The following is a 19,770-nucleotide window of genomic DNA, read 5'->3' as shown; positions in this document are numbered from 1 at the left end:
ATACTGCCATACAATTGCATTTTTACATACATTATTATTACCTTACGACATCAAAAAAGATTATAAAGCTGTTTTATGTTGTATGGAGGTGATATTTTGTATATTCTAATGCAACTTCCTGGTCTCCTTTAAGTAACCAAGAACATGATTTTTGTTGGAATGTAAAAATGACACGCTCCAGCAGAAATTCCTCTGAAGGCAATTTTGTTCAACTCAAATGATGTAGTTTGAATATGAAAAAAACTTATCACACATGTCTCTGCACAATGTTGTTTTTCCAGTTAAAAGTATTATTAATGGCTTAAAATAATTAAGTGATTTTCAGAATTTTTAATTACACTGCAACAGAATGAACTTTTCTACAGAGCCAAATAATGTCATTTTGCTGTTTTCTAAAAGCCATTGTGGAAGTTTTCCTCTGCCCTCCATCCTCCAGTTAAAGTCTTGATCTGTTTTTTCCCTCCACATTGTGTGCCTTCACTTTCTTTAATGCCTCAGAATGAGATGAAAGCCCAGTGCAATTAGGCTTCTTATCGTTTTAATTAAGAAAGCCATTCGGCCATATCTGCCTCTCCGACGCTATAACACATAATGGCAGAGAGTCTCTGATGCCTGAAACAGCGTTTGTGTGTGCGTGTGTATGCACTGCGTGTGTACATACAGTATGCACATGTGTATTTGTAGAAGCTTGCGAGTGTGTTTGTGTGTGTGCGTGTGTGCGTGCGTGAGTCCTAGTAACACAGTTCCCAACAATCTCTCTCGCCCTTCTTTCCTCTTTTATCAGCCTGTGTTCTCCAATCACTATTCCCATTTGTGCCTCTCTCCAAACATGCTGTTCAATCCCTCGTTATTTCCTTCTCCTCAAAGAGACAAGGTCAAAGAGTCCTGTAAAAGTTCTTCAAACTCAATCTAAGTATGTTGTCTAAGTGCTTCTTTTCAACCCCTTTTCCAAACATTGCCTCATTGATGCTGTTTCCTTATAGGGGAGAGTGGGGTGAGATGTGCCACTTTTTACTCAAAGTGACTTTAAAGTGAGGCATTGACAGTAAAGTCTCCAACTCAAATATGTACATATATTTCAGGGTGTTGTGTATCCCTGGCAACAATAACTTTGGATCTGAAATAAACTGTTTAAGAAATATAGCTTTCGGATATTTTTTTTAGATAAATAAAGTAAATATATTTTACAAAGATTGAAGGACAATTTTCTTAAACAAGGCCTAGCAGATCTAATGGTTTTACCTGCAAAGCTCACAATGACAAAGTCACCATCATCATCTTTCTGGCCATCTGAACTCTCAGTGGTGTCGTTAAGTGGAATGGAGATGTCAGTCTCTTCTGAGCTACTGTAGAAAATCACTTTCTTTTGGTGACCAGCGTATACAGCAATGCCAATGGCACAACTCTCAGAATTGTACTTTGCACTAGCTGCTCCGCCCTTGTAGAACCAACTGCCACCTGGCATATGCGATTCCCCCTCCATTTCTGCCTTTAAATCAAGGCTCAAAACCCATCTGTACACCCTGGTTTTTCCTCCCCAATAACTATCTTACCTCTGCACTACTATCTTTGTTTATATGTGGATGTCTGGGCGTTATGTCTTTTATTTTTGTTATTGTTATTTTACCTTAATTTTTTACCTACTGAATGCACTATGTACAGCACTTTGGACAGTGCAAACTGTTATAAATGTGCTTTTATAAATACATTTTACTTACTTACTTACTTATAACTCACCCCAGGCCCTTTGGCCCAGGCCTTTGTGCTAACTATATAGACACAAAGTGTAGCATACTAAAGCACTAAAACGTGTCAAATGTTTTCAAACGTGTCTATAATTGTTCAGACACAATAATCAAAAAACCTTGATCATGGAAATTTTGCTTTGAAAGGCAAAACACTGTTTTTTTTGCTTAAATGTGCTTATATTTTATTCCATGTTTCTCCCTTATTTACAGGATGAGCCAAATGGATGGCTCTTCTTAAATATGTGGTCACATTTTCAATTTCTTCTATGGTTTTCTAGAAACAAGAGGTGGCACAACTTTCCCACTGGCACAACTCACCCCACTCTCCCCTACTACTACACTTACACGTTTGCAGTCAAATGGATACATTTTTTGGCACTTTCTTATCTGTTTTGGCACGCACACGCAGGCCACACTGACAACTTATCAATGTGCGTGTAAACGACTTTTCCCCCTATCTATTTGCATAAGACGAGAGAGAGCTACTCCTACACGTTATGTTCTTTTCCCCTCTCGTTTGGCAGAGAAGTAGAATAAGGGGAAACTACCCTGTTATTGGTGTTAACACCCAACCAAGATCCTTTACTCCCCTCCTCTGCTCCCTCCCTCCTACTCCCTCCATCCTCCCTCTCCTCCCCTTTTACCCATGGCCTATCAGTGCGGAGCAGTGGTCTGTGAAGAAATTCCCAATATCTAAATTTACACACTGTATCAATCTTGTTTAATAGACTGGAAAGCTTATAGCCGCTGTGGCAAGCCGGCAGAGAGGGCAGCAGTGATAAATTGTCGGTGTGCAGGCGACAGCCGCCCGTGATGTATAATGAAATATTTATGATTTATCCCAGCTAATAAACTGAAATGAAGTGCGTGATGTATGGGAACAGATGGGCCCTCTATTGATGCTGAAGCAGAGAGGCAAGACGGGGGAAGAAGAAACGGGAAGATAGGTGGAGAGAAGGAAACAGGGGACGTGATGAGAGACCCTCCAGAGGTAGTGAGGAAAATGGAGGGCAAGGATGGGACTAAAGCATAGTTGTGTGTGTTTGGCTGACAATAGCACGAGAGGCTGAAAAAAATTGATACAAACGTAAGATGATGTACAGTACACAGGGTTAAAGTAAAGAACAAATAAGATTAAATGATCAAAATATTTTCCCTATTTTAAAAAGGCGTATTATGTTGATTCCGGGTCAGTTGTTTTCTTTAATGTATTCCATATTTCAGATGTAGATCTTGGGCTGCTGTAGTGTCTGCACGCATGCACCGCCTAACCTGGAGGAACTTCTTACTTTTCTGCAACAAGATGAATAGCTTATCATACAAAAACAAAATATATATATTTAATAACTTCCAACCAAACAAGAGTCCTTTTAATGATTCTAATATACATGTATTTCACATTTTGATTTTGATTTTTGATTTAGTTTATTTCAGACATATCCACATACAAAACAAAATTAAAAGCATGGAAATACAATAAACAAAAATTATGTTTTCACAAAAAAAACAAACAAATTATCTGTGTTGTTGAGATATGCCAGAAAAGGAGCAGGAAGAAGTATACACTTATTTAATCCTACCCCTTTCCTTAAAAAAATAAAAAATAAAAATATTTATTAAATAAAAAAATAAAAATAAAATAAAATAAAATAAAAATAATAATTATATTCGCTTCTCTTATCCATATATTCTCTGTACTATTGGCGATACTATATTTGCCATTTACATACAACTTAATATACTATACATTTGTAATATTTTATATATTTATACAATGCATATATCTATATTTATGTTTATAAACAATCAATATATCCATATCTACATACATATCTATACAATCAGTATATATATCCATATAATTATAATTACCTTCTTAATTCACACCCTCATCCCTGTACCTTCGGAAAATCATTGCTTTGAACCTTTTTTTAAACTGGATCATGTTTGGACATTGCTTTAGCTCCGTGCTCATCCCATTCCACAGTTTCACACCCCCAATTGAGATGCAATGACATTTTAAAGTCGTGCGTACCGCCAGTGTCTTAAAGTTTAACTGTTGCCTCAAATTGTAACCCCCCTCTCGGTCAAAGAAAAGTTTTTGTATGTTACCTGGTAACAGTTTATTTCTAGCTTTGAACATGATTTGTGCAACTTGATATTCAACCAGGTCATTGAACTTTATGATACGGGAATGTAAAAAGAGGAGGTTGGTGTGATCATAATATCCAGCTTTATTGATTATTCTTATGGCTCGTTTTTGAAGTGTGACTAGTGGTTGCAGTGAGCTTTTGTAAGTGGTCCCCCAGACCTCCACACAGTAATTTAAATAAGGTAAGATCATTGAGCAGTAAAGAATATGCAATGATTTGTGATCCAATATATGCTTTGCTTTACCCAGGACTGAGATGCTTCGTGACAGTTTAGATTTAACATGTTTTATGTGAGGTTTCCAGCATAGCTTGTGGTCTATTGTCACACCCAGGAATTTATTTACATACACTCTTTCAATATTAACACCATCTATCTTGACATTTACATCACTATTTAAATTACAATTTCCAAACAACATGATTTTAGTTTTGCTTAAATTCAATGATAATTTATTATTGTCAAACCACCTTTTTAATTTGCTCATTTCAGATGTAATTGACTCCAGAAGCTGCTGCAAGTCCTCTCCCCTACAAAAAATATTTGTGTCATCTGCAAATAACACAAATTGTAAAATATTTGATGTTTTACACATGTCATTTATGTAGAGAATAAAAAGAATTGGCCCTAACACTGACCCCTGGGGGACCCCACAAGCAATGTCCAAACAAGCTGACACGTATTCACCCATCTTCACAAACTGTTGCCTGTTCTGTAGATAGCTCCTCAGCCAGTTTAATACAACCCCCCTGATACCATACCGTTCTAATTTATTAATTAATATATCATGATTTATGGTATCAAATGCTTTTTTGAGATCAATAAAAACACCAGCTGCATATTTCTTTTGGTCCAGGGAATTTGTAATCTTTTCAATTAGCTCAATGACTGCTAATGAAGTGGATCGGTTGGGTCTGAATCCGTATTGGCTGTCAGTTAGTAAATTGTGTTTATTGATGAATTTATTAAGTCTAGCAGCAAATACTTTTTCTAAGATTTTTGAGAATTGAGGAAGCAGTGAAATAGGCCTGTAGTTTGTGAAGTGGTGTTTGTCTCCAGTTTTGTACAGCGGTATGACTTTTGCAATTTTTCTTGGGAATTTACCAGTTTTAAATGATAAATTACAGATGTGCGTTAATGGCTTCGAAATTCCGTGAATTACCTCTTTGACTATTCTCATATCAATGTCACTATAGTCAGTAGAAGTTTTATTTTTGCATTTATTGACAATCTCTATAATTTCACTCTCTTCCACTGCTGTTAGAAACATTGATTTTGGATTAATGTCTATGAAATCATTAATCCTGTCATCAGATCTCACAGGAACAGGTATTTTTTCAGCCAGTATTGGTCCAACATTTACAAAATATTGGTTGAAGCCATTTACTGCATCATCCATATTATCAATAGTCATATCATTTTCAATAAACTCATGCGGATAATTAACTTGTCTAGAACCATTTCCAATAACATTATTCAGTATCTTCCATAGACCTTTAATATTGTTTTTATTATTATCTATTAATTTTCTATAATATTCTTTCTTACTAATTCTCATAATGTTAGTTAGTTTATTTTTATATTTCTTATATTTATGTTCAGCATCTTTGGTTCTAAGCTTTATAAATTCTTTATATAGTGTATTTTTCTTTTTGCAGGCATTTTGTAATCCCTTAGTTATCCATGGACTATCTGAATATTTTAATTTAATTTTAATTTCTTTTATTGGGCAATATTTATCATACAACAATTTAAATATCCCCAAGAATATTTCATAACCTTTATCAATATTTTCTTCTTTATATAATGGTTCCCAATTTTGATTTAATAATTCATTTTTTAAAGTGTTTATTGCCTCTTCTGTCCGTACTCTTCTGTACTTGAATGTACTCTCCCGTTTTTCCCTTTTTTCCCTCTTGTAGTTGTTATTGTACACAAGAAATACTGGCAGATGGTCACTGATGTCATTGATCATTAATCCACTTATTGTATTATTGTCTATAACGTTTGTAAATATGTTGTCTATCAATGTGGCACAGTGAGATGTGATCCTGCTTGGTCTGGTGATTGTTGGATAGAGACACAGACTGTACATTGTATTGATAAAGTCATCAGTTGGTTTGTGATTATTGGGATTAAGAAGATCTATATTAAAATCCCCACAGATAAATATGACCTTTTGCTTTGACAATGTGTACATTTTTTCCATCCTTTCCTTGAATATGTCAATATCAGAACCCGGTGCTCTATAAAAACAACTAACAATCACATTCTTCTTATTTTCCATGCAGATTTCCACAGTTAGACATTCTAATTCATTTCCGATTGCAGTTGTCATTTCATCAACCACCTTGCAATTAAGGTTTATATCCACATACAGAGCCACACCTCCTCCAGTCTTGTTCTCTCTGCTTCTGTAGTTCAGTTCATAGCCATCTAGATCAAAGTCCACCCCCTTTTCAGGGTTGATCCAGGTTTCTGATATTGCAATTATTAACATTAACATTGTTTTTTGTATATTCATTTAACCAAAATCTATCATTTCTGTCAATCTTCCCGCACATTGGTCTGACTCGATTTAAGTATCACAATTTGCATTAAAAACTGATCATCATTTAACCCCCCACTCCCCCCCCCCCATTTTCCAGCGAGTGTAGATAAATTGTCCTCAGTGTCTGCAGCTGCCCCTAGCCATGACCTTTGCTGACCTCTCAGTCCACCACCCATATTCAACCATCCAGCCTTAACTACAGCATCGGCTTGACCTCAACACAGTGTCACACTCACACACTCTCACACACACACACACACACACACACACATCCATTCCTGCCGAGGTCCCAGCTGTGGACGCACCACCTGTAATAATCCAAAAGGACACCATCCTGTTCCGTCTTTTGCTCCTCCCCGCTCCTTCCCTCCTCTGTCCATTTTTCTCCCCCCTCCTCCGTCTCTCTCCACTCATCCATACTGACCCATTTACACTGCTCGTCATCCCCAGGCCCAGCTGAGCCCCTCATCCCACATACTGTACCCATCCCCCCTCACACCTGTCCCCCCAGACACCTATGTGTGCGTCTGTGTGTCTGGAGGATGATGCAGGGGGATCTTAAACACTCATTCATCCGCTACACTCAAACACACGTCTGCTCACACAAACACACACACACACACACACACACACACACACACACACACACACACACACACACACACACACACACACTGGACCAAGTTTACTTGCCCTACATTCCTTGAATCTAGTCATGAAGGTGATATCAATATCACCCATATATGCTCTTCTTTTGTGCAGTTCAATTGATGTTCACCCAGATTTTTCCCCCACACACCCAAAAGTTGTTCTTGTTTTTTTCTGCTGTAAGAAACAATTGAGAGCAAATATAGTAAATTGAGCAGTTTTCTTCTCAAACACAGGTTCAGAAAATCCTTCACATAATGAAAGATAATTAAAAATTAAGGGAACATGCTAATAAGCTGCTGATTATGCACCATCAATGTGACAACTAAAAACAATAAACAATTCATGTACAGACTTTTCATGCTGTACTGTTTTTTTGTTTTTTTTTTGCCAGATCTTCACTTATTTTTTAGCCATGCTCGCTGCATGGCTTGAGGGATAGCAATCGGTTGGTTTGCTTGGTCCAACACTTTGGAACTAAAATGCTTCAACAACTATTAGACAGATTAACAGTCCAATTGGTGCAGATATCTATGATGCCCAGAACATGAATCCTATGACTAATGAATGACCTCATAAATCATCCTTATGGTGATTCCCTGACCTTACATACAGTGCTGCTTAAAAGTATGTGAACCCCTTGAACCTTTTTGGAATTTTATTTAGTTTAAACATTATTATTAAATTTTTATCAATACCAGCATTTTTTATATTTAATAACAGGAGTGTATTTATAATTTTAAAAAAAAAAATCTTCCGGATATCAATTGTGTTGTCAAAAGACTTAAAGCAGCTACGAGTAACATTTAAATATCTTTTAAACAGCCTCATGTTTCCTCTGATAATCATAAATTACCTTTAACAGTAAACGAGACCATCATTGCAAAGAAAGACGTTTTTATACAGTTTTTATTACTGCGTTTGGTCTGGTCGTACACCCAGTCCGATTTTCGGTTCGCTCGTTCAGGCTCTATGGTCACATGTCCGTATTGGTCGCAGATTTCAGTGTGGCGCAGCAACGCGATTTGAGAAGCCTATCCCTCCAGGTGAGGGAAGGGGAGCGGGAGCCTTGTTTGAGACAGTTATTTGTCGTCATAATGACTGATAACGGGGCTGAACCATCAAAGAAAAAAAAGAGAATGCAATGAAGAAAAGCTAAAAGGGAGAGTGATATAGGCTACGGGCGGGACGAGGGCGTTGCCAAGCAACGTGTATACAATTTCACGGGAGCGAACTAGACTGCAGTGTTTACTCCTAAATGAATGAGCGGTTGGTACTAACACAAAGTTTGCTTTGCTTCACCATCATCAGATAACCATTATCTGAAATAGTCATTATTTACATCAACAACACAAACACATTACCTCATCGTGATCCATAATAACTGCCCTCTCTCGTTCATTCGCTTTCTGTGAGGACACGTAATCTTTCAGCTCCGTGAAAGGTGTGTGTGGTACTGACTGGCATTAGTTGATGCAGTGTCAAAACCACTCTCACGGAGCCGAAAAGAGTCAGTGCCCTCACACTTTCAACACACGGACATGCACTCTATTGCACCCTTCTCAGTTCACACTCGCACGCCTGGCACGAGCTAGAAAACAGCTTTGCGACAGCAGGCGTCGTAAAAATACTACCGCTTTTGTCGAAAGGGGCTTAGATCAAGATTCAAGATGATTTATTTGTCATTGTACCAAAACAACGAAATGCAGTTTACAGTTATACCCCACCAAGAGACATTCAGTGACAGTAACAAACATGGGAGACAAATACGGGCAGCTTAGCTATGGCCTGATTAGCTGCCAACGCCTTATTACCGTTGCGGTAAATCAGGAATCCGCCAACTCCAATCAGGGTTCCTGATACCTGAAGCCCAATAGTGTAGATATCTTCGGCGTCCTCAATGGATAGTATTGCTAGACACATCTGGTTCCAGCCACTCCACCCGTTCCAGGTGTATCCAACAGTAAAGGTTCCATCAGGACAAGCGGCATCTCCTTTGCCACCTTTTCTCGTTGAGAAAGTTTGGTCAATTGCAGAGAGACCCCAGTTGATCAGATCCATAATTTAGGTTTTCAGAGGAAGATGTACAGAGAGGCTCAGGATCGACAGAGACAACACAGGACAGAGAGCAGAGCAGGATAGATAAGGGACGGGAGGGAAGAGAAATGCGACCGCCTTCCTTCAGTGCTAGACAAGAAACTTACTCGTGGTGGCTTTAAATAAAAAAATATATTTGCCAACTTTTGTATGTGCAAAAGTTTGTGAACCCTGAGCTGCATTGCTTTAATCGAGCAGTAAAAACACAATCAGGTGATGAAATGGACCAATATAATGAGAGATCTTTAGGGAAGAAATTGGGTGGCACTAAATAAAACCAGGTCAGTTTAGGCCCACCAAAGTGAACCCGTACAGTTCAGACATGCCAAGAGGAAATAACATATCAGAGGCTCTAAAGAAGAGAGTTGTAACGTTGCATATTTGTCTGGGGACAGCTATGTCTGTAATGAATTTAAAAGAAGTTTGAGGTCCATCGATTCACCATGAGGCAAATCATCTACAAATGGAGAGCTTTAAGAGTGACTAAACATCTGCCTAGAAGTGGACTTTCTTCAAAAATATCCACAAGCGCCATAAGAAAAGTGATCAGACCATTTGCAACCACCATTCTTCATTTGGGAGAAGGTTCTTTTGGTGGTAGGCAGAGTTGCGTTTTCGCCCAAACATGGGGGTTTTGGTTATTGTTACTAGAATTATTTAAAAACCAAGTGTTTGTAATAAAGAGAACTGAGTCAGGCTTCTTCAAAAGCAGGTGAAGTTTACTTGCAAACAGCATACAAGGGAATCAACAATGTATCTGGGTTGGTACATGGTTGAATACAAAGATTGAACAGAAATAGCAGAGGTTATATGTCCGATTCCTGTGTAGGCGTATACACTCGGTTTGTGTGTCCAGCCCTTGTTTTGCTGGCGAAAGCAGAAATGTTTTTAATGAGAGAGATATTCCCAGAAAATCATCTCAGCACAGGTGTTATTCTTAATACAATGTCTGATAACAGAATATGGGAGTCATTTCTCCTCAACCACTGTGCACATGAATGCGTCATACCTCTGTATGTGCCAAAATCTTATTAGGCAGTTTTCTTCTTCAAGGCTAAACAACAAGTTTGTCTTAGCAAAACACTTTTGGAGTTCTTTAAGTTACTGGGACAAAGTTCAACAGGCAGAAAGCATGTATTGTGCATTAAAATATTATACAATCATAAGGCAAATTAAATTCTGTTAACAGTTATGACCAATTTTGAGAATAGAATAGACTTCCAGAGGACTTCAGGTATCTCCAGGTGATCTCTGGAAAAGCTGTGACAGGCAGTTTTGTTATTTTTTGAGAGCAGAGGCTTCTTCAGTAACCCTCCCATGAATGCCATGTTGACTGAGTGTTCTTCTTATTGTGGAACCATGCACATCTGTCCCAGAGGCAGTAAGAGAGTTCTGCAAATCACTAGATGTAATGTTTGGGTTGGCTTTCAACTGAAAGATCACTTTTCTTTTGTTTTTGTGGATATTTTTGAAGGAAGGCCACTACTAGGCAGATGTTCAGACACTCTTAGAGCTCTCCATTTGTAGATGATTTGCTTCATGGTGGACCGATGGAGCTCAAACTTTTTTTAAATTCAATTATAGCTGTCCCTAGACAAATTTGCAACATCACAACTCTATTCCTGAGATATTCTGAGATTTTCTTTTCTCTTGGCACGTCTGGCCTGTATGGATTCACTTTGGTGAGCCTAAATTGACCTGGTTTGATCTCTGTTGTATCTAGTGCCGCCCAATGTCTTCCCTAAAGATCTCTCATTACATTGGTTCCATTTAATCACTCAATTTGGCCCACCCAATTGTGTTTACCTTTCAGGGTTCACAAACTTTTGCACATACAAAAGTTGGCAAATCATGTGTTTTATTAGTTTTTACAATTGATTTCTGGAAAAGAAAAATGTGGAATTGATAAACAGACATGTTATTTCATATAAAAAATACTGGTATTGATCAAAATGAATTAATAATAGCTAAACGTAATACAATTCCAAAAGGCTCAAGGGGTTCACATACTTTAAAGCAGCACTGTATATCGTCACCACTCACCAACAGGAACCTTATCCCATTGCCATTGGGAAACATGTTAGCATGCTGATGTTAGCTATTAGCCTAAAGGCAAGGCAAGGCAAGGCAAGTTTATTTATATAGCACAATTCAGACACAAGGCCACTCAAAGTGCTTTACAGGGGCAAGATTATAATACATAAAACACATTATAAAACATTTAAACGCGAATAAAAGAAGCAAATAAAATAAAAATTGCAGGTTAAAATGGAGACACATTATAAAACATTTAAAAGCTAATAAAAGAAGCAAATAAAATAAAAATTGCAGGTTAAAATGGAAACAAAAAAGTCTTCAGACTCGATTTAAAAGAACTGAGAGTTGTAGCAGACCTCAAGTTTTCTGGGAGTTTGTTCCAGATTTTTGGTGCATAATAACTAAAAGCTGCTTCTCCTTGTTTAGTCCTAACTCTATAGGGACTGTAAGTAGACCTGTCCCAGACGACCTAAGGGCTCTGGACGGTTCATAACGTATCAGCATATCAGTAATGTATTTTGGCCCTAAACCATTTAGTGCTTTATAAACCAACATCAGTATTTTGAAATCAATTCTTTGAGTGACAGGAAGCCAGTGTAAAGACCTCAGAGCTGGGGTAATGTGATCCACTTTTTTGGTCCTAGTGAGGACCAAAAAGGAATGAAAGGAATGAAGCAATATTGTGTCTAGGTAAAGCCTCACTGACACAATGGCACTTTGTTACATCACTTGCACTGCTTCTCTCCTTGTATGGACGTGTGCTTTCAGGAGACACAGCAGCTTATAAAGATGGTGTGTTTTGGATCATGGGCCGCACCAGCGTTGACATCATCAAGAGCGGTGGCTACAAAATCAGTGCTCTTGAGGTGGAGCGGCACCTGCTGGCTCATCCGGACATCATCGGTAAGAACGCTGGACACGTCGAAAGGACAGAGATGCATTTGCAATTGTTTTGGCTCTGTTCTGTTGCAAATCTGATGTCAAATGAAGTGACAATTGGGTTCAGATGTCAAGGAATTTGAAGGCGTTCGCATGTATAAGAGGTCACTTATCCTAAACATACAGACACTGTCCTTCACTGTCTCTTAAAATGAATAGACCTTTTTTTTAAAGGAGTCTACAATTTTCATCTAATGTGCATGTTAACACCATCTAATTGAACATGAAAATCAGAATGATAAACTTTTACCAGTGGAACCTCAACAATCTGTCTTCTTTGTGCGTTTTTAAAATGTTTCAGATGTGGCTGTGATTGGGGCTCCGGATGCTACCTGGGGTCAGAAAGTCACTGCAGTGGTGCAGCTGAAGAAGGGGCAGAGTATGTACCTGTCTGACTTGAAGATATGGGCAAGGTACTGACACTTAATCAGCCAAATAATCTTTCCTTTTGCCTGTTAGTTGGCTCTCAACATGAAGTTTGTGTACTTGCTTTTGCAAATTATGCTTAAGTCATGCCACAGTTTAAAGATCGATTATTAGCTGCCCTTGATAGGATTGTTATCATTTTTTCCCTCTGTGGAGGACAGGCTACAGGGATAAAAAAATTAAATAATAATAATGGATTGGATTTATATACTGTTTTTCAAGGCACTCAAAGCGCTTTACAGGGTTCCAGGTTCCATTCATTCACACGTAGTCATACTGGTAGTGGTAAACTACGATAGTAGCCACAGCTGCCCTGGGGCAGCCTGACGGAAGCGTGGCTGCCATTCAGCGCCTACGGCCCCTCCGACCACCACCTCAAACATACAGCAGTCATACACATTCACACCATACACATTCACACCAGGCAAGGTGGGTGAAGTGTCTTGCCCAAGAACACAACAACCATGACACAGGTGGCAGGGATCGAACCGCCAACCCTTGGATCATTGGCCAACCCTCTCTACCACCTGAGCCACGGTCGCCCAAAAGATGAGTAGTTATTTATAGGGCTCATGTTTTTCTTGCTCACAGGCACTTAAGTATGTAAGATGCTTGCAAACATAGGGTTTTAAACCAACATGAATCATTTTGCTCAGATGGATCGCGGTGCTACAAGAATAGATGCAGGCCCATGTCTATTAAAGCACTAAATTCCCTAAATTAGAATTTATTATTACTTTCTAAGAGGCTGTTTACTTGCATTTGTTAAGATGGGAGGATAAATTGATGGTCGCTGTGAAAAAATTCTCATGTCACTATGAACTTGTGGTGGCAGCTGAACCAACCTGTCCAATCAGTGGAGACTGTGAGCAGAATTAGTGACAACCAATCCACCATTCTCAATTCATATTAAAATAAACTCAAAAGAAGCTCCATATCCCATTGTTTCACAGGAGTGCTGATCCTTTCTTGGTTAAATATTATCAAGATTCAAGAAAACATTTTCCACAGCTCTTTTTCAGTCCTGTGGTAAACAAATAAAAAAGGCTGCTAGTGCAGACTCTGCAGCTCTCCGAGCAGTTCAGCACTAAGTATCCCCAGCGGCCGTCCCTGAACTCCTCAGATCAATAGGAAGGGAGGATGCCAGAGGAAGATAGACCAGAGATGAACTAATGAGGGGAGCTGAAAGAAAGACAGGAGATGAAAAAGAGGAAGACGTAAGAGGAAGGGATCAAATGATTGTTACGGAGGGCTTTGTGTTACCTGCTAACAGTGTTTTTCCCCCTCCCCTTACTAAAATTCAGTAGAGTTAATGTTGACAGCCGCAGAAAGTTGGTGGCTTTGGAGTGACTGAAGACACCATCACTGCTACTACCACTCCTACGAAGCATTTTTATTTCCTCCTATTTTTCTCCACATATCTTACTCAATTGTTCACTTTTGTATTCATTTTCCCATCTGTTTTTTTCTTTTACACTATTTTTACTTCCCGCTACTATCATTTATTCACACCCACAAATTTGGTGAGAGTGCATTTTGTGTGTGTGTGTGTGTGTGTGTGTGTGTGTGTGTGTGTGTGTGTGTGTGTGTGTGTGTGTGTGTGTGTGTGTGTGTGTGTGTGTGTGTGTGTGTGTGTGTGTGTGTGTGTGTGTGTGTCAGGGCTGTGCGCTCCATATGGTGCGGGGGTGTTAGATCTGCGGTGGCCTGCTGGTCTAGTATGGTGGATTACTACTGCTGCCTGTGACCTAGGTTAACACACGCTAGTGCACACACACACACACACACACACATACACACACACACACAGACACAGTGTTTGCAGCCAGGGGTGCTGCCAGCAGACAGACACTGCCAGCACACACAGCCCACTGCTGAGGCCAGGGTGTAGGGGAGAGAGAGGGAGATAAAATGAGACATAAACAAGTAGATGGATGCTCACTCTTCAGTGCCCCAGCTTCAGCTGTCAGTCTGAATCTCTATCACAACCTCTGCATCCCACACTGCCTTGAACACACACGCACCATGTGCACACAAACACACTGCCCCAGAGAAATTGGTGACACAAGCAAACCCCATTACAGAGACAGCGTATGTACTCACATATACTCACAGACTCAGAGAAAGGGAGAGATGGAAAGATCTGCTGAAAGTAGTGTTTGATGGCAGCAGTATGAGTCATTATTCTCACTCGCACACACTCCGTCACAAACAAAAAAACAAACTAACTAGGTTATAAGATAATAGAAAAGCTCCAGGCTTCAAGACTTGACGTAACAACCATGCACGCGAAACAGAAAAAAATCAAACACTTTTAATTATCCCAGCCTTCTGTTTTTCCTTTCATTATTGTTTTTTTCTTTTTATCTCACAATGATTATATTGTTTTTGTACGAAGGGAATTGTCTGTGTCTGGAAGGCGAATTGTGGATATTAGAGAGGAGAGCTGCAGAGTGTATGAAGGACATTTCTTTCCTTATCGACTACTCTGCCACAGGGCTAGCCTTTTGTCTGCAATTGTTTTCCCTTTTTTGTTGTTCTGTTTTTTTGTGCTTGTGTTTGTGTGTGTGTGCATATTCCCATCCACGTGCGCACATTGATCGGTGTTGTGCGCCTTGTTGTGTCCTTGTGCATGCCTGTCTGAGTTAAGCCTGTGTTTATCCGCCTTGCTGCAGTAAATTGTCTGCAGTCTATTAAAATACAGTGTTTATTGCAGAGAGCACATGGCGCCCTACACCATCCCCACAGGCCTGGTGCTGGTGGAGGAGATGCCAAGGAATCAGATGGGCAAGGTCAACAAGAAGGACCTCCTGCGACATTTCTTTCCATAATTGGACCACGTGGATAATGTATGTAAACAAACAGGTTCCTGGTTAGAGAACTGCAGTGTGTCTGTCACGTCCCGATTGTCTCCATCTGCTCCTTACATCATACTTACCTAACAGACAAGTGTACAAAGGGAAACACAAAGCAATGGATAATAATGGTAAATGTCTTAACCTTCGAGGTAAGCTAATCACATCTACAAACAATGCTACAAAGGTAATTATGATTATTGATTGCAAATTGTGGCACGCTTTGTTTATCAGTTACTGTGTAAGAGGCAAATTAGCAATTGTTTTATCGTGGGTAAATATGATTAGGGATGGGGATCGAAACCCGGTTCTATCAAGGACCCGGTTCCACTTTTTTCAAAACCCGAAAAACAATAACGTTTGGGCTTATCGATACCACTATCGAGTCTCGTCGTTTTTTTTCTCCCGTAGGTCCTGTAACGCAATTGTGTGTCCCTCGAGTCGCGTCACGGTATTTAAATCAAATCAAACCAATCACTGCTGCATGTCCGCCAATGTTTATGAATGATATGCAAACAGGTATTAAAAGTAAAACAAGTGAAGTCTGGCAGTTAACTTTGCTCGCGAGGATGGCTGAACGGGCGAAAAGGTCTATGGTTTGGCTTTATTTTACCAAGCTCGAAGATAAAGCAGAAGCGAAACGCAACTTATGTTGCAAAATCATTTCTTGTAAAGGGGGGAACACAACCTCAATGGCCAAGCACATCAGCATTGTGCATCAAATAAAGGCCAAATGCAGTAGGCCTACCTTCGACTGTCTCCGGATTGAAAAGACTCTGTCTCCTCCTCCTCCTGCTGCTGCCGCCGCACCACAGACGGGCCCGTCTTCATCATCCACAAAGTACCAGCCGGAAACGCACACACACAGACTGTGTAGCTTGTTGTCCCGTCAGTTAAAAATAGTAATCCAATTGTGAAATCCGTGTTGTAATCGGCAGCATACAAGCTAGTTAGCTTAAAAAGTAAACAAAGTTTTCAGACGTGCTGCGTGATGATGTGTTCAGGATGGCTCAGTAAAACGACTATTAGGTTATCATGATGCGTTCAAGTGTAACGTAAAGGAATGGGAAATTGAGTTTTTGGCGGGAAACATGAGTAATACAGTTGTATTAGTGCTCTCATCATTTTAAAATATATATTTAAACTACTGATGCCAATATTTATTAGAAATTTAATTTAATTTAAAATACAATTATTTATTTCCGAAATATTTTCTTAATCACTAAAACATGATAAAGTGACAGTAGACAATACATTAACCAACAAGTGCGAACATTTATATATTTTTTTCATAGATAGTATACACTTGATTTTTTAAAACCAAAAATAATATTTTCTTCAAAATATATAATAATAATAATAGAAAAGTATCGATAGTGGTATCGATAAAGACCCGGATCGATAAGGCGTATCGATAAAGGTATCGATATCAATAAATATTAACGATCCCCATCCCTAAATATGATCTGAAGTGGAAATAGAAATATCAGTAAAAAGTTCAACTAACCAACCTAGTTGGGGCAGTTAAAACAAGTTTAAAAATGTGCAATGTACTGTTAATTGATATGCAACTTAATGTGACCCACTTTTGTAGGGTTTGCAATAGTAGCCGTGTGCCAGTTCCATACTACTCACTAATTCTAAGCAACTTCAGAGTATGTAGTATGTTTGCACAAGGGAACATGGCAAAGGAAAGTATGCTCAAGAACAGGCAGAATCCAGACTGAAAACACTTAATTTTGTGAGTGTGCTCCTTGTGGACACTGTTGCACCACAGTGTTATGTACAAATGAAATGATGGAGCTACTCACAGCTGAACACCTGAATAAATCACAGATGGTAGTGATGAAGCTCTTGCAAAACTAAAGTGTTTTTTTTTCTTCAGTTTGTTGATTTCTTGTCTACTATCTGCAAACACAGTGTACCATAAGTATTGATATATAGTACATACTGTATACACTTTTGTGTGAATTATAAAAGTGGGAAGAAAACATGTGGTTGTTAATTACAAGTCAATATCCTTAAATGAAGTGACTGCACCCAGCAGAACTTTGGAACACTGTTCAATCTGCCTTAATGAAATGGGAACAGCTAATTTAGTCTGTTGAAAAGGATGTTCAACTGTTTAAATAAAACAAACTCAAACACATGCCCCTTTCACACCGCCAAAAAATCGGAGTTAGTTCTGAGCTAGTTCCGAGCTAGAGCCAGTTTTTTGGTTTCATACCGCCAGCTCTGGGCTGTAAAAACCGGTTCAATCCCAACCCCAGGATTGAGCTGAGCTAGAAATGAGAACTGCCTGCGCCAGCGGCCGGGGGAGGGATTATCCTGACCAACCAGACCAACTCAAACCTCATACCCGCCATATTTAAAAACACTGCCACTGCGAGACGTAAATACAACATAATTACCGAACGTAGCGATCAAATTGGCCGGCGAAAATATGCTGAATGGGTCCTGTTTGGTTAACAAAGCAAAGCGAGAGGCAACACGTGTAATTATAATAGCTTTAGCGTTAGCCACGAGAGCAGCGACGTCGGGCGACGTACACAGTCGTTTACAGCCGGCTCCATGGCTGGCTCTGGTCGGTGTGAAACCAACCGGTTCATAACTGGTATAAGGCTGTAACCAGTTTTGCACTGGCCCCAGTACCAGCCCGGAGTTGGCTCTTAGTTCTTTTTGGTGTGAAAGGGGTATTATTGGTTTAATGGGTTGTGTTTTATTGGTGAAAATTGGTGTTGTCAATTGTCAATTTTGGTGGGAGTAGTGTAACCAGAATCAATAATTAGGGTTTTTTACACCCAAACAGAATATGAAAGAAAGTTTTGGTAGAACAGGAGATACTGTACTTTAAAATGTGATCATTGAGAAAACACTGTTAATATTAGCCAATTAGTTGTGTTCTTACACAGATGCACTTGAAATAACAGATAATGTTTATCTGGAAATAACAAGGTTAAATAAAACTTCAGTGAAAAAGTGTTTTGTGGGTGAGTTATTTGTTTGCTACTCTCTCCTGAACCTTGAAATTGCAGTAACGTGTGTGTGTGTGTGTGTGTGTGTGTGTGTGTGTGTGTGTGTGTCTGTCTGTCTGTCTGTCTGTCTGTCTGTCTGTCTGTCTGTCTGTCTGTCTGTCTGTCTGTCTGTCTGTCTGTCTGTCTGTCTGTCTGTCTGTCTGTCTGTCTGTCTGTGCAGCTGTGGTTACACAGGTGTGATGAGAGCCTGAAGGCTGATTCTCTAGCAAGGCACAACACCACAGCTGGATGCTCCACACTCAATCTGACTAAGCCCTTTCGCTCTTCTCACCTCTCATCTTTTCTCATCTCCATTTCTGCCGTACACTTGGTCTCTTCTGTCTTCATCACAAGCCATAACAGATAGCGCTGGCGCCGGGACCAACATGACTGTGAGTCTCCTTCTGAATGAGCCCTGGCACGCTGCCAGAATAGGCAAGAGAGTGAGTGAAGAGATGAAAAGAATAGGGCTCAGAGGGGAGCCTTTGACAAGAGTTGGCTAGAGAAGGTTGATACAAGAAAAGAAAAAAAAAAGTCAGCATTGAGTTTTAAAAAAAGATATGAAAAGGATTTGGACATGGAGTGCACTAAAATACGCTTGAGATAAACAGTCGTGATCAACCGCCAGAGAATTGAAGATGGAAAGAAACACAAGTGCAACCCCCCCAGTCAATACAACCTCCTGTCCACACACACACACACACAAACTCACTCTCTCGTCCACCCACAGTCACCAGAGACCTGATTAAGAGAGCAGAGCTATCGATCTGTGGGCTGGCAGGCTAGGATGGATGAACAGGCAGAGGGCTGCAGGAGCACCAGAGGACAGCTTCTGTGCCCCAAAATCCCCCCCCCCCCCCCCAGTACCCCTCCACCAGCACCAACCACCCACGCCAGAGCTGGGAGCCGGCCAGGGCCATGGGCCAGGAAGGGGCATAGGGACCTAAACTTTAAGAGCACAGAGCTGGTGTGCTGGTAATAGATACACTCCTCTGTAGGTGAGTGTGTTGAGGAGGGGGGCACTCAGGACCAGGTTACAGTGCAACACAAAGGGGAGAGGGGGAAGCTGGTGGATAATATTCCCTGGACTGGGAGCTTGATGGAGTACTCGTGCCCTTGAACTACATCCACCACCCTCTGTCTCCCTCTCTCACACACACACACAAATTCGAAACACTCACTGCCCGTGTTCGCTGGAGCGTGGTGGAAAAGGTTGTCTGCAGATGGCTGCTTATTGGGCCCCTGGGTCTTGGAGGGTGGGTTATGAGGGACACCGGTGAGGTTGTTTTATATGTTCGAGAGACACA

General features: G+C 40.0%; 1 protein-coding gene across 1 annotated transcript in view; it reads left to right on the top strand.

Moving 5' to 3' along the window:
* acsf3 (acyl-CoA synthetase family member 3) overlaps positions 1–18,194 on the top strand; it is a 43,289-nt gene extending 25,095 nt beyond the window's left edge. Inside the window, exons 7-9 of the mRNA XM_080026572.1 lie at positions 12,001–12,135; positions 12,473–12,584; positions 15,311–18,194. Coding sequence (XP_079882698.1) covers positions 12,001–12,135; positions 12,473–12,584; positions 15,311–15,425 — 362 coding nt within the window. The 3' untranslated portion in view covers positions 15,426–18,194. The remainder of the gene's footprint in view (positions 1–12,000; positions 12,136–12,472; positions 12,585–15,310) is intronic.
* The last annotated feature ends 1,576 nt before the right edge of the window (positions 18,195–19,770 follow it).

This window comes from Ammodytes marinus, assembly GCF_949987685.1.
Source record: "Ammodytes marinus genome assembly, chromosome: 1".
Lineage (NCBI taxonomy): Eukaryota > Metazoa > Chordata > Actinopteri > Uranoscopiformes > Ammodytidae > Ammodytes > Ammodytes marinus.
Note: the sequence above shows the minus strand (reverse complement) of the source record. Positions and strands in the feature narration are given on the sequence as shown.